Here is a 16,046-nt window from a genome sequence, read left to right on the forward strand (position 1 = left end):
AAGAAAAACAGATCAGTTATAAATGGCACTCCACTGAAAGTTTTAAAGTTTTGTACTACAAATGGAACCATCAAGAAAGTGAAAAGACAACCCACAGCATGGGTGAAAATACTGAGTTGACCAAAAAGTTCCTTTGGGTGTTTTCATAACATCTTGCAGAAAGACCCAAAGGAACTTTTTGGTCAACCCCATCTTTACAAAGCATATATCTGATAGGAGACTAGTATCTAGAAACTGTAAAGAACTCTTGTAACTGAATAACAATAAGACAAATTACCCAATTAAAAATGGGTAAAAAATTGAATAGACATTTTTCCAAAGAAGGGATACAGATGACCAATAAGCATGTAAAAAGATATTCCACATCATTAGACATTAACCACAATGAGAAACCACTTTAATTAAAGACCCACTGGATAGTTGTGATCAAAAAGACAGACAATAACAAGTGTTGGTGAGAATGGAGAGGAATTATGATTCTCATATACTGTTGGTAGGGATGTAAAATGGAGCAGCTCTTTGAAAACCAATCAGGCAATTTCTTTGATGATTGAACATACAGTTAATCATATGACCCAGAAGTTCTATTCCTAGTTACATACCCAGAGAAATGAAGATATAACCACACAAAAACTTGTACACAAATGTTCATAGCAGCATGCTTTGTAATAGCCAATAAGCAGAAACAACACAGATGTCTATCACCTAATGAACAGAGAAACAAAATGTGGTATATCCATACAATGAACTATACTATTCAGTCATAAAAAGGAATGAAATACTGTTACAATCCTCAGCATGAATGAACCTTGAAAACATTTTGCTGTGTGAAAGAAGCCAATCACTAACACCACATAGTATGTGATTCCATTTATGCAAAATGTCTAGAACAGCCAAATCTGTAGAGACAGAAAGTAGGTAAGTGGTTGATTGTAAGGTTAGGTGAAGGAATGAGGGAGGGAGATCATTTTTTTTTGGTGGGGGGAGAGTGATGAAAATGTTCTAACCATAGATTGTGGTAATGGTTGCACAACTCTAAATATATTAAAATCATTGAACTGTACACTTTAAACAAGTGAATTTTATGGTATATGAATTATATTTCAGTAAAGAAATCTCATTCAATAAAAAAAAGTATTTCAGTACGGGAGGGGGGAAAAAAACCAGTTCTTCAGTTTTATATGACTCTTACTTATAAAGAATATCCCTCATGCAGGCTAATATCTTAATACCTAGTGCAAAAAGCAATTCTAGGAGGACCCAAAATAATGCGATGTTAGTACACATTTTACCGCAAACATAGCTTTTAAAGTCTAATTAAACCAACACTCTATACAATTTCAGGTAAAGCTTTGTTCTCTCACTTCCTAACAGTTGCTGTTATAGTATGCTGTCTGAAGGCACTGTCCTTTCCTTCTGAGAGTTTGTTCTCTGTGAAGTGATTTGGGAGGATGTGACATTGCTTTAACACATGCCAACATATGGTTGACAAATGTAAACACTCACTCGATAAATTGATTCCAAGTTGCCATTTTTCACATTTCTTTCAGAAGTTAATTTTCAGTTCTTCCAGTTTTTCCTCTATGATTGATTATAAAAAGCTTCGGGAACAGCAAACTGTTACTGTTCATTATTCTTCCCTGCCTTCTTTTAAAAAATTAGTTTTGGGGGAGCTGACAGGATTTTCCTAATAAGGTCTTTTCTCACTACAACCTGTAACATTTTCATACGCAGTAAGTCCCCTACATAAGAAGAAGTTTCATTCCAAGAGCACGTTCGTATGTCCAGTTGGTTTGTAAGTTCAACAGAGGTAGCCTGGGCACCCAACTAATTTCACATAATACATAAAAAACAAACACAGAAACAAAGGAAACATTTTCCATCTCACAGTCCAGTACCTTGAAAAGTACAGTAAACAGCTGGCACATAGGGGCTGGCATCGAGTGAACAGGCAAGAAGAGTTACTGCCTGGAGGAGGTGAGAGATGGTAGAACTGAAGGATGGTCATCAATCAATGGAAGACAAGCTGCAACTTCACTAAACGAACTTAGGTGACTGAACGTGAGAAACATGTTCTTCAACTTGAAGGCTTATATGTAGAGGACTTACTGTAGTACTGCTTTTACTGTCTTAAAAAACAAATGCAGGAAAGTTTACCTGTTAGTACTAATTTTTGAATAGCTTCCTTTTCCATCACTAAAGAAGAGGGCCTTGTTAGTAACTGGCCTGCTCTCTCATGTGGAGAATGGAAGCCATGTCAGTTGGATATGTCAGCCTCTGCTGTTTCTCTAATTCCAGATGGTACATGAATTTGTATTTGAAATTGAATAGCTTTATGCCTTTCCCAGCTTAGTAATTCACCCCTTGGAAAAGAAATAACCTCTCACTTATATTCCATTTTTTCTTTTCCTTCCAAATGCCAGTCTGTTATTCAAAAGCCACTCTTTTAAAAAATATATATATTATTTATTTATTTTAACTGGAGGATAGTTCCTGTGGCAAAAGCCACTCTTTTTTATTAAGTAATTTTAAAGGATAGCTAGACCTTATACAAGTTGCTTGAAATCATCCATAGTTTTAAATAACTTTTTTTAATAGGATGCAGCAGCAGCTCATTTAGTACCATCTGAACTATCACAAACTAAAGAACGGTTGTAATATCAGGTGATTTGACTGGACATGTCATTATTTTGGATACATGAATGTCAAGGCATAAATTAGCAGCTGGCTACTTAAAATGAGGAAAGCAGCATTTCGTTTCTCCGAGTCAGCTTGACTGTCTTAGCCGTGGATGCCATCAGCTAAAAGGTTCTCGTGCCACTTGCAGTGTGAGAAACCTCAGTAACTCTCCCCACCTCGTGTTCCCCCAGCCCCACCCCTAGTTTAGTTTTTCGCAATAAGCCTCTCGCTTCTCTGACTAGTTCACTGTTACTATGGATGGGAACAGGCTCGAAGGTCGGGCCCGGGATGTCTGCTGGCAGCGGTGCTGTTGGTTTACTCACTCTTTCTCTGTCTTCCTTTTTGCATGCCACTGCTCCTGCCTCTTACAGCCACAGTAGAAGCGGTAGAGGCCCGGGAAGGTATGGCCATGTTCCTACGATAGATGTGATCATGTGTCTGTGTATTAGTTCTTAAAAAAGCTTTGTCAATGTTAGACATCTTTTATTGTTGCATCACCAGAACTGTTAACACTGAGAAAAGGAAAAGATAACTCTAGCTATGCTCACAAAGTATTTCCTTTGTGTCCTTCATTTGTGTAATATTAACTCAAATGACCCTCTCCACAGCCAAAGTCCTTTCTGGGCTCTCTCAGTTTTAATGCAATGGCTGAAGTTTAAGCCACCAGTCATGGGGTGTTCAGATGGTGCATGCTGATAGCCCTTCCATAGCTATGAGGTATCCATTTATTTATTGGAAATTCAAACCATCAACCTCTTTATCTAATGATTCTGAAGCATATCAGAAGTGGAGGCAAGAGCAGATAGGAATGCAGTCTGATTTGTTGCTGAGGTTGCCCTCAGTCAGCCAAGCTAAATTATACAAATTTTAAGTAACAAATTATCTATGAATCTGAGGCTGAAAGCATCACAATTGATAAACTTATGTTATAAATTTAATTGTTCTGTTAGATAAGGTGGTTCACACTGGGAATGCCTTTCCTTGGTGATACAGAAGTGCAGACAGAAAGAAAATACCTAGAAACTATTTTTTTAGATGGCTTTTAACTTATGTTCAGCTCCTGGTTTTGCAAGATTAAAAAAAAAAAAAAAGCTATCCTAAACAAATGGATTAGCTCTTTTGTTACTTTTTTGTGTGGTCAGTGTGATGTTTGTGTTAGAGTAACTAGTCTGCTTAACTTGTTCTCTTATTCTAGTGTTGCCTTCTTTCCTCTCTCTGAGCACGTTTCTGGCCCATAAGAGACTCTTTCAAAGATGTTGGGGGCTTTATGTCAGGTCCACTTCTGCTGTGATGAACTGAACTATGAAAATTACTTTCACAGTTTCAGTGGCCCTTTGGGCCTTAAGGAAACAATAGCTTCAGACCAGGCTAATTGAAATCAAATATCGTTCATTGCCTTCACCAGATATGTGCTCCACGGTCACCCTTCTATATTTTCCTCTAGGAGGTTGCTGTATGCTAAGAAACTTAAAAGATATCTAATGGAGCTCCTCCCTTTCCTGTTTTCCTGTAGCCATCAGAGGGTTTTCGCTTCAGCACAGGATCCGAAGTTTTGAAGAAGCCCGAGGTCTCGACCGGATTAATGAGCGGATGCCACCCCGCAAAGATAGCCAGTACTTTGATGGGCCGGTGAAACTGGTCCAAGCCAACGCTGCACACAGGAGCGACAAGGGAAGAAGAGCCAGTAATGACTCAGAGCCCTGCGGTGGCACTGGTGGCTCCAAGACTTAACAGTCCGTGTTATTTATTTATTATTGGAAAGCTAAACACAAACAACTTAAACAACTTAAACCTGGAGGTGCATTCAAAATACACTCTGCATTTACTCTGTAAGAAACGTGACCCTTTTATAAATTCTTTTAATTTATGTTTAATATATATGTAAAATGCATATGTTTCTTTTTTCCTTTTTTTTCCCCCCTCTAATTTTTAGGAACTGATCTGATTGTCTGACACATAGTGAAGTCGTGTGTTATAAAGGGGACTGTCCCCAAATAAAAGGGCCTTGGAAACCGCTTCCCTGGCTTTCTGACTTGAACTAGTCAGCCTTTTCTCTTGTTTTTGGAGGTAGTATTGTTCATTTCAGGCTAATCATTTTGCAAACACAAAAAGGTGTTTTCTTTTTCCTTTTCTACAGGGTACCACTGAAAAATATCTCTTAGATTTCAGTGGCTAAAACTTCTCTTCTTATGGAAAACTTGATTATAGTAGAACTCCTCAGTGAATAACCCAAACCCAGTGATTTTAAGGGCCAAGGGAAATGCTTTCCATAATAACCTACTCTCTTCTGGACTCTCAATTACTCTTAATGTATCCTGGTATGGCAAAATAAAAAATAATGAGGGATTTTTTTGTAGAATGACTTAAAATTTATTCATCTAACCTTGAGCATGATTGGTTTAAACTTCCCTTAGAACTTTGGAGATTTCTTAACTGTTGCCAGATTCTTTTGCTTTTATTTTTGAATCCTAGGTAATTTACCTCATCTGCAAAGGAAGTGACATTTCTAAATATTTTATAAATGCCCTCTGTAGAACCTTCGACAGTTATGCCCTTCCGTGTTATTGCATCAGCTCTCACATCTCTTCTCCCTGTCTTCCATCTGTTTTTCTGTGTCGACATTTTTGAAACCAACTGGGGCCCCTGGAGGAGGGCATGGCAACCCACTCCAGTATTCTTACCTAGAGAACCCCATGGGCAGAGGAGCCTGGTGGGCTACAGTCCATAGGGTTGCAAAGAGTAGGACACGACTGAAGCGACTTAGCACGTGCGCACAGGGTCGTGGAAACTGATTAGGTTAAAACGGTCCCCTTGTGAACTGCAAGTCTTGCTAAAGGGCATTCCTGTCTATCAAATACTGGGACGTTCCTCCATTTTTTTAGCACTCATTAGGTTGAACTGTGTATTATTAGTCTCTGTCGCATATTTTAGAATATAAAAACAAGTGTTCAGATACAATGTTTGAATAATCTTCCCTTAGTTTTTCAGGTCACAACCAACTAGTGAAGAACGTTTCAGGGATCCTTAGGCTCCCATTTTTGGTTTAGCCTGGTGACAGGTGCCATGTCGTAATAACTCATCAGTCAGCCTTGAAACATGTATCCCAGGCAGTAGTACTTTATGTTTGGAGCTTCGAGGACACCAGAAAATCCCTCCACACGTTCACTGCTGAGGGCCTGAGGTTCAGGCCCTGGTCAGGAAACTAAACTCCCTCAAGCCACGTGGTGTGGCTCAAAAAAGAAACAACAGCAAAAAAAAAAAAACAAACATAATTTCATAAGGAGAATGAGGATTAAGCCCATCTATCTCTGTTTTCCTATACCTTGCTAACAGTTCCCGATTTGTTTATGACAGAAATCAAAGTATTTTGGAGGTTGGAATCTGATGGCACAGATTGCTCTCTTAACAAAAAAGATAGGAAGGATATTGGGACGAAGAGAAAAACATCTCTTTTTGGATTGTGAGTAAAACTTCTGAAAGGAGGGAGAGTCTCCAGTAGCTGTCTTTACTGATCATCATTTCTTTATAATCAGAGGAATTGATCACCTAGATATCCTCATACTCCTCTTTCCCCCAATCCCAACAGAGAAAGGGCCGCCATCTTGGAAATCTCATGTAACACTGACCATCAGTTCACAAGTCTGATGGATGGATGTCCCTGATCCCATTCTCTTGTCCATCGAGGCTATTCTTACACATACACGGTCCACAGGTAGAAACCTTGGGCTTCGATCGTAAGGGCTTCAGTCAAGAGGCGAATAGGGAAGTAGTTACTTTAAATTCTTATAAGCAAAAATTATATTAGTTTTTTAAAAAAGAAGTTACTTAGGAAGGTCTTCATTTTCTTCTCAAAATGAAGTAGTATGATAAAGCAATTTTCCTTGACAAAGCTGAGTGAAAAGATATATTTTACAGGTACCCTTTGAGCAGTTGAAGTACCAGCCAAAAGTTAAGTGGTCACAATTCAAGAAAATTAGAAGGGGTTTAAAAGAGCAAAAGCTCTTATAGGAAGTTGGGTTTGGAAATCCTGTTGAATGCTAGAGGTAAAAGCATTTCTTATGTTCTGTGGAAGGCTGGGGTGTGTACTTCAATGCTTTAGAAAGTTGTGTGGTGAGTGTAATACAGTGCGTGCGTGCTAAGTCACTTCAGTTGCGTCTGACTCTGTACAACATGGACTATATGTAGCCCACCAGGCTTCTCCACCCATGGGATTTGCCAGGTAAGAACACTGGAATGGGTGGCCATTAAAACCAGACCACAGTCAGTGTACCTGTATAGGCATTTGCACCTGTGATTCAAGACAGTTTAGAAGATGTGAGCCTTAGGAATATATTGTAATAATGGTACTTGTTCTTCCCTTTAGACTTCATTGGAGGATTTTAACCTATTTTTTTAATGTTTTAATCTAAACAACAGCTCCCAAGAGGGCTGGTGGCCTGCCGTCAGTTTGTCATAGGACTACCTTGGGCCTGATCGTTTGCCTGGAGTCATCATTTCAAACATTTTAATGTTCTCAGTGCTCTGCAGTGTCGCTGTTTTGAAAACCTCTTCTGTTTTTACTGAATCTTTCCTCTGAATATTTGCTCTAAAGATACTGGAAATACTTTTCTCTTGTTCTCCTTCACTTTAAAGTTCACAGGGACCTTATTCAACTCTTCTCATGGTGGGGGGCAGCGGGGGCGTGGGGCACTTTCTATATCTTTGTGAACTTTTCTGAAATAACCATTTTTGAAATGACACTTCCCAAAACTCAGTTTTCCCAATTTTGTTTACTTCCATGTTATACAAAATTTCAGAGTGATCAGTTGACAGTTCTCATTAATCAAAATTTCAGTACTTATCTAATACAAGTTCAAAACATACATCCGTTTTTAATTTCTGTGTCCTGAATATTTACAGCAAAAGCAAAACAAATAAACTGTGTGTGTGACAGAATGCTAAAACAAAAGCAGCCTGTTTTCTTGAAAACCGTAGGTTATAGGTATAGACATTGCTAATTCACTGGGCTTTTTTGACTAGATATTGACCATCAAAGCGAAAATGGCTTATCACACCAATGGGCATGATGTGCCTTCTTGCCTAAGACAGAAGCATCAGACTCTCCAGGAATATCGGTGTTTTTCATATGTTTTAATCTATGTTTACATAGCCTTCTCTGTTCCTATAGAACAGATACAGTTCCATGAAACAAGTTTTTCTCAATAGCAAAGATTTGCTTTCTTATCCTGGTAACAGGATATCTGATTTCATGACACTATTCAAAATAGGGCTTCCCTGGTGGCTCAGATGGTAAAGAATCTGCCTGCAATGCAGGATACATGGATTTGATCCCTGGGTCGGGAAGATCCCCTAGAGAAGGGCATGGCAACCCACTCCAGTATTCTCGCCTGGGAAGTCCCATGGACAGAGGAGCCTGGCGCGCTTCAGTCCGTGGGGTCACAAAGAGTCGGACATGATTGAGTGACTAACACACATTCAAAATAGGAAAAGAAATGTTCTTACTTGTTTTGTAAACAGAATGTCATTATTTAATATCCTTATGGAGCAAGGGTGGGATTCCTTAGAGTTGGATAACTTGGGGCCTTGGCATTGTCCCTTAGATCCTCTTCTGAGTTATTTTAACACACAAAGTTTGAGGTGGCTGCTCTAAGAAAAATATTATAAACCATGCCTTCATGAGATACAGCTGGATTCACTGCTCATGGTCATTACTCAAGAGTCTCTCTAGCCTCAGAGTAAATAAGGCTGAAATCTGTTCCCTCTACTCTCCCTTGTTTTATGTAAATATTGTTTGCTGGTCTCCAGAATTTTCGATTGTACCATACCTATACATACAAAACTCAAGCTCTTGAGAATTAAGTTCATCCTGACCACTCTGGGTGACCAGTCAGTTAAAATGGTTTAGAACAATCTTATTACTGGATTGGCTGATTCATAGTTTTTCTCTATATTAATTATCAGGGGTGTTTGTTTTTTCCCTTCTCATTTTTGTATTGAAAATTATTTTCGCACCCATAAAGACTTGTTGATGTATCATTCTAGAATCTCCAACATTTATCATAGTTGTTATAGTAACGTGGAACCCAAGGTTTTCAGAGCATTGTTCAGCTTTCCATATCCCTGCAGAAAAGACGAGAGGGAAGGTGAACCCAGAGCCTGGGGTGTGGGAGTGAGGCTCCAATTTCCTAAATCATTTGTGATTATAAACATGGATTCCCATCTTGCCTGGCACCCAGGTCTACAGGTTTTCTGAAATCTGCTATACGAGAGAGTAAAGAGCAGGCTAGGGGAACCCAACAATAGCTGGAGGAGGGTTTTTATTACCTGGAGCATAGCACTGAAGCATCGACATCCCACAGTCCCTCTTCAGCTCTGCTGTGATCAAAGGCTCCTAGGAGAGTCATAAGAAAGAGCAGATGGGTGTAGGGGAAGAAAGTCGTGTAGTCGAAAAACAGGGTCATTCCTCTTGAGTCCAGCAGAGAACTGTATTCACAGGAGAGCTCTGTGCCATTGACAAGAGTGCGAAAGAGGAAGCCTACATGACTTTGAGACTTGTGACCTGACCTGCCTCTGTCCAGCCAACCACATTGAATGGGGTCAGTTAGCTGCCTTCATCTATGGAGTCACAAAGGTAAAGATGATCCTGGAGAGTATATTCCCTCCAGGGAGGCCATGGCCTCACGCCCCAGCAGCCTTGGCAGGACTTGCTAAATAACACCTTTGTCCAAGACAGGGTTATGTGTCTTCTCCTCTCTACACCCTCATGAGCAGTCCAGGTGGCTTAAGATCAAGAAGGGAGGACATGGATGTGGACCATCCCTCTGAGCAGCCCTAAGGGAGGGCCATGCACACTGCCTTTTTGTAAGTCTTTGCCCCGATTCCCTTCACTCCCTTAACATAGCTGTCTTCAAATAACTTTCTGTTTTTTTGCATGTTAAAGTGAAGTGCATGTAATAAGGAGGTGGTCTACTGTAGATTTTGATTTGTGGCAACAAAGATAGGATTTTTGTCTGTCAGAGAAACTTTTTGGAGACACCATCACGAATGCCTCACTTCCTTTCTCAGCGCACTGTGACCCAAAGCTGTGTTTCCTAGTAGAGATGTCAGCAGGCGTTTTTCCAAGAAAGGATCTGGGCTTTGCTTCCTAAATGAGACAGTTAGACATATGAGACTAGCTGATGGTGTATTTTTTTGAGGCTTTTCTGAATGATGGATTATTTGCTTGTGCTTAGAGATTACTGGCTTTTTCTTGCTTTCTGTTATGTTAAAGCAAATGGTGTAAATTATTTATTAGTAGAAATCATTTAATAAGTTTTTTGTGAACAAAAAATTAATTTGTTAGAACTTTCTTACTGTATGGTGGAAGTCATCTTGGAAAAAAAAGCAGAAAACACTCTTCAATTAAATGTTAACGTTATTGGCTCCCTGTGTCTTTATTTCCTATGTTTCCGGGTGGAGGCACTTGTATTTGGCTCTTGCTGATTCATGCCCGACTCTTCTGCAACCCCATGATCTGTAGCCTCTAGGCTCCTCTGTCCTTGGGATTCTCCAGGCAAAAATATTGGAGTCAGTTATTTCCTTCTCCAGGGCTCTTCAGTTCAGTTCAGTTCAGTCCCTCAGTCGTGTCCGACTCTTTGCGACCCCATGAATAGCAGCACTCCAGGCCTCCCTGTCCATCACCAACTCCCGGAGTTCACTCAGACTCACGTCCATTGAGTCAATGATGCCATCCAGCCATCTCATCCTCTGTCGTCCCCTTCTCCTCCTGCCCCTAATCCCTCCCAGTATCAGAGTCTTTTCTAATGAGTCAGCTCTTCGCATGAGGTGGCCAAAGTACTGGAGTTTCAGCTTCAGTGTCATTCCCTCCAGAGAAATCCCAGGGCTGATCTCCTTCAGAATGGACTGGTTGGATCTCCTTGCAGTCCAAGGGACTCTCAAGAGTCTTCTCCAACACCACAGTTCAAAAGCATCAATTCTTCGGCGCTCATCCTTCTTCACAGCCCAACTCTCACATCCATACATGACCACAGGAAAAACCATAGCCTTGACTAGACGGACATTTGTCGGCAAAGTAATGTCTCTGCTTTTGAATATGCCTTCTAGGTTGGTCATAATTCTTCTTCCAAGGAGTAAGCGTCTTTTAATTTCATGGCTGCAGTCACCATCTGCAGTGATTTTGGAGCCCAGAAAAATAAATTCTGACACTGTTTCCACTGTTTCCCCATCTATTTCCCATGAAGTGATGGGACTGGATGCCATGATCTTCGTTTTCTGAATGTTGAGCTTTAAGCCAACTTTTTCACTCTCCACTTTCACTTTCATCAAGAGGCTTTTTAGTTCCTCTTCAGTTTCTGCCATAAGGGTGGTGTCATCTGCATATCTGAGGTGACTGCTATTTCTCCCGGCAATCTTGATTCCAGCTTGTGTTCCTTCCAGTCCAGCATTTCTTTCTCATGATGTACTCTGCATATAAGTTAAATAAGCAGGGTGACAATATACAGCCTTGACATACTCCTTTTCCTATTTGGAACCAGTCTGTTGTTCCATGTCCACTTCTAACTGTTGCTTCCTGACCTGAATACAGATTTCTCAAGAGGCAGGTCAGGTAGTCTGGTATTCCCATCTCTTTCAGAATTTTCCACAGTTTATTGTGATCCACACAGTCAAAGGCTTTGGCATAGTCAATAAAGCGGAAATAGATGTTTTTCTGGAACTCTCTTGCTTTTTCCATGATCCAGCAGATGTTGGCAATTTAATCTCTGGTTCCTCTGCCTTTTCTAAAACCAGCTTGAACATCAGGAAGTTCACGGTTCACATATTGCTGAAGCCTGGCTTGGAGAATTTTGAGCATTATTTTACTAGCATGTGAGATGAGTACAATTGTGTGGTAGTTTGAGCATTCTTTGGCATTGCCTTTCTTTGGGATTGGAATGAAAACTGGCCTTTTCCAGTCCTGTGGCTACTGCTGAGTTTTCCAAATTTGCTGGCATAGTGAGTGCAGCACTTTCACAGCATCATCTTTCAGGATTTGGAATAGCTCAACTGGAATTCCATCACCTCCACTAGCTTTGTTCGTAGTGATGCTTTCTAAGGCCCACTTGACTTCACATTCCAGGATGTCTGGCTCTAGGTCAGTGATTACACCATCGTGATTATCTGGGTCGTGAAGATCTTTTCTGTACAGTTCTTCTGTGTATTCTTGCCACCTCTTCTTAATATCTTCTGCTTCTGTTAGGTCCATACCATTTCTGTCCTTTATCGAGCCCATCTTTGCATGAAATGTCCCCTTGGTATCTCTAATTTTCTTGAAGAGATCTCTAGTCTTTCCCATTCTGTTGTTTTCCTCTATTTCTTTGCATTTATCACTGAGGAAGGCTTTCTTATCTCTTCTTGCTATTCTTTGGAACTCTGCATTCAGATGCTTATAGCTTTCCTTTTCTCCTTTGCTTTTTGCTTCTCTTCTTTTCACAGCTATTTTTAAGGCCTCCCCAGACAGCCATTTTGCTTTTTTGCATTTCTTTTCCATGGGGATGGTCTTGATCCCTGTCTCCTGTACAATGTCACGAACCTCATTCCATAGTTCATCAGGCACTCTATCTATCAGATCTAGGCCCTGAAATCTATTTCTCACTTCCACTGTATAATCATAAGGGATTTGATTTACGTCATACCTGAATGGTCTAGTGGTTTTCCCTACTTTCTTCAATTTCAGTCTGAATTTGGTAATAAGGAGTTCATGATCTGAGCCACAGTCAGCTCCTGGTCTTGTTTTTGTTGACTGTATACAGCTTCTCCATCTTTGGCTGAAAAGAATATAATCAATCTGATTTCGGTGTTGACCATCTGGTGATGTCCATGTGTAGAGTCCTCTCTTGTGTTGTTGGAACAGGGTGTTTGCTATGACCAGTGCATTTTCTTGGCAAAACTCTATTAGTCTTTGCCCTGCTTCATTCCGTATTCCAAGGCCAAATTTGCCTGTTACTCCAGGTGTTTCTTGACTTCCTACTTTTGCATTCCAGTCCCCTATAATGAAAAGGACATCTTTTTTGGGTGTTAGTTCTAAAAGGTCTTGTAGGTCTTCATAGAACTGTTCAACTTCAGCTTCTTCAGCATTACTGGTTGGGCCATAGACTTGGATTACTGTGATATTGAATGGTTTGCCTTGGAAACAAACAGAGATCATTCTGTCGTTTTTGAGATTGCATCCAAGTACCGCATTACGGACTCTTTTGTTGACCATGATGGCTACTCCATTTCTTCTAAGGGATTCCTGCCCGCAGTAGTAGATATAATGGTCATCTGAGTTAAATTCACCCATTCCAGTCCATTTCAGTTCACTGATTCCTAGAATGTCGACATTCACTCTTGCCATCTCGTTTGACCACTTCCAATTTGCCTTGATTCATGGACCTGACATTCCAGGGTCCTATGAAATATTGCTCTTTACAACATCGGACCTTGCTTCTGTCACCAGTCACATCCACAGCTGGGTATTCTTTTTGCTTTGGCTCCATCCCTTCATTCTTTCTGGAGTTATTTCTCCACTGATCTCCAGTAGCATATTGGGTGCCTACTGACCTGGGGAGTTCCTCTTTCAGTATCCTATCATTTTGCCTTTTCATACTGTTCATGGGGTTCTCAAGGCAAGAATACTGAAGTGGTTTGCCATTCCCTTCTCCAGTGGACCACATTCTGTCAGATCTCTCCACCATGACCCACCCATCCTGGGTTGCCCCATGGGCATGGCTTAGTTTCATTGAGTTAGACAAGGCTGTGGTCCTAGTGTGATTAGATTGACTAGTTTTCTGTGAATATGGTTTCAGTGTGTCTGCCCTCTGATGCCCTCTTGCAACACCTACCATCTTACTTGGGTTTCTCTTACCTTGGGTGTGGGGTATCTCTTCACGGTTGCTCCAGCAAAGCACAGCCGCTGCTCCTTACCTTGGACGAGGGGAATTTCCTCACCGCTGCCCTTCCTGACCTTCAACGTAGAATAGCTCCTCTAGGCCCTCCTGTGCCCTCGCAGCCACCGCTCCTTGGACATGGGGTTAGTCCTCTTGGCCGCCGCCCCTGACCTCGGACTTGGGTAGCTCTTCTCGGCCGTTCCTGCGCCGTCGCAGCCTGGCACTCTCGGCCACTGCCCCTGACCTCGGACATGGGGTAACTCCTCCAGGGCTCTTATCCATTCAGTAATTCTGTAAGTCAAGGGAAAGGCTGCTGCTTGATGTCTGGTCTGGTCTCTGGTAATGCTAATTCTGCTAATTCTCCTCTCAAGTAAAGGAGTCCCATCACAATAAAAGGAACCTCTTTCCTTGACCTCCTCAGCTCTCTAGTTTTCAACCTGCTTTGCTGGCTGTGGTGTTGGTTCTATTCCTCCCACTCAGAACCCACTTCCTTATCCTGGCCTCCTTCCTGGCACTCAGCCTCGGCCAACTCACTCTCAAGTCCCAGCTCCTTCTATGGCATCTCCGGCAGAGGCCGCTACTTGAAGAAAAGGAAGAAAGACATCCCAGAAAACACACAGTCTTTACAAAAGATAAAAATAATTTCTATTAGAGCAGTTTGATAGCTTTGCATTTGATCCTAATAATAGACACAAATGAATTCCATCTTGCGAGAAGTCAAATAAGCCAAAGAGGAGTCAAGTGTTGAACCCCTAAGAAAGGAAGTGTCAGGCCAGCTTTTAATTCCTCTGGGAAGTAGAAATAACAGGAGGTGCTGTGGATTCATAAGAAAAATAACTCCTCTGGCCAGGTGGGGGTTAGGGGACAGGCTCTTTAGACTAGAAAAGGCATCAGTGAGGAGATTCTATCAGTTATGGCAGTAGAGGTAGAAAGTGTCAGTCAGGACCGACCAAGCCTAAGTAAGGTGATTTCACCGTCAGTACAGACACAGCAAGGACCACAGTGCAGCTTTTGGGCTGGAAGACAAGCCCAGATTGCTCATTCCGAAAGAGCCAAGTATGCATGTTGGGCTCTTTGCAATCTCAACAGCATCCTGACTTAACAATGTCCTCAGCCAAATCCTCAGTAAAATAAGGTAATATTTGCCCTTATTTCAGTCTTTTTTTCTTATTTTTATTAATTGATTTACAATGTTGTTAATTCCTGTTGTACAGCAAGTGATTCAGTTATAAACATTCTGTTTTTAATATTATTTTACATAATGATTTTTCATAGGGTATTTTTTTAATTGGAGGACAATTACTTTACAATGTTGTGTTAGTTTCTGCTATACAACATGAATTGGCTATATGTATACCTATATCCCCTCCCTCTTGAACCTGCCTCCCACCTCACCCCATCCCACCCCTCTAGGTCATCACAGAGCACCCAGCTGAACAGACATTTTTTTTAAGCCTGAAAATTAAGAACTCAAATGCAAATTTCTATTTACCTCTCACTACATCTAGATCCAATCTGACTTTCTTGCCGGCTCTATGTAATTGCCTGATCTTCTTATCACAACTTTCAGGTTTTAGAAAGAAAATCCATTTTGATACAGGGGATTAACACTGGTAAAATTATTCTTTTTAATGTGGCTGTGCTTCAGGAGAAGGTTCATTTTAGAATTCGAGGAGGTGGAAAGACAAGGTCATTCTATGTTTGGAGGCCAGACCTCTTACCTCGTGGTGTCCACTGGCCAGCAGATCAGCCTCCTTATCTCCCTTATCTCAGTTTACCTGCTCGGAAAGAGTCATGCAGACCTACTTTTCCAGCTCCTGGTCTGTGTGCCTTCTTTGTGGCTGAGTTAACTTGGCTGGATTTTCCCTCTGAGGTCATCATTTATTTATCTTTCCCTTATAAAATCTCTCTGAAGAACTGACAGCCACTCGCTCTGCTTTTCTGTCCTGAGAACTAAAAGAGGTTCATCCAGCTCAGTTCTTCTCAAAGACATCCCATCTGCACATTGTGCTTGTTTGCTCATCTATAAAAGGAGGGGGAGAGAGAACAGTTGTTAGTGTGATGTCAGTGTAAAGGCCTCCCTGAAGATAGACTAGATAATTGGACAAAAGTCTGAGTTCTCTCTCAGCCTTCAGGGTTTGGACGTGGCTGACTCTGAGAACCTTGAATAGATGGCTGTTACATCATGTGTGCGCTATGGAAAGATTTGTGCCAAGCTGGCCCAAAGGCCTCATTCTCTGTCCCAGGGGATCCATTCACTGTGGTTACCAGGCTCCAACGAGGACCACAACTGACCTGTAATGGGTATTTTTTCCCTAGCACACTTGGGTTAGGCCACACCACTGTCAGCTTCAGAGGGTCTTCCAAGACCCACAGTGGGTCACTCGTGTTCCCCTTCTGTTGCTCCTGCTTCCATGACTGTTTGGCCTCATAGAAGCTCTGGTAGAACTTGGCTGGCAACAT

General features: G+C 41.3%; 2 protein-coding genes across 10 annotated transcripts in view; both read left to right on the plus strand.

The window, feature by feature from the left end:
• PPP3CC (protein phosphatase 3 catalytic subunit gamma) overlaps positions 1 to 4,717 on the plus strand; it is an 80,702-nt gene extending 75,985 nt beyond the window's left edge. For 4 of the 7 annotated variants that reach the window (XM_061426991.1, XM_061426984.1, XM_061426987.1 and 1 more), the window contains 2 exons: positions 3,051 to 3,080; positions 4,193 to 4,717. In XM_061426991.1, the coding sequence (XP_061282975.1) occupies positions 3,051 to 3,080; positions 4,193 to 4,410 (248 nt within the window). In that variant the 3' untranslated portion in view covers positions 4,411 to 4,717. The remainder of the gene's footprint in view (positions 1 to 3,050; positions 3,081 to 4,192) is intronic. The other 3 variants (XM_061426985.1, XM_061426986.1, XM_061426990.1) reach the window with 1 other exon arrangement.
• A 96-nt stretch (positions 4,718 to 4,813) lies between these two features.
• SORBS3 (sorbin and SH3 domain containing 3) overlaps positions 4,814 to 16,046 on the plus strand; it is a 42,594-nt gene continuing 31,361 nt past the window's right edge. For 2 of the 3 annotated variants that reach the window (XM_061426976.1, XM_061426979.1), the window contains exon 1: positions 9,401 to 9,540. The gene's annotated coding sequence lies outside the window, so the exon portion shown is untranslated. Of the gene's footprint in view, positions 9,311 to 9,400; positions 9,541 to 16,046 lie in introns of those variants that run through there. The other variant, XM_061426974.1, reaches the window with a different exon arrangement.

This window comes from Bos javanicus, chromosome 8 (genome assembly GCF_032452875.1).
Source record: "Bos javanicus breed banteng chromosome 8, ARS-OSU_banteng_1.0, whole genome shotgun sequence".
Lineage (NCBI taxonomy): Eukaryota > Metazoa > Chordata > Mammalia > Artiodactyla > Bovidae > Bos > Bos javanicus.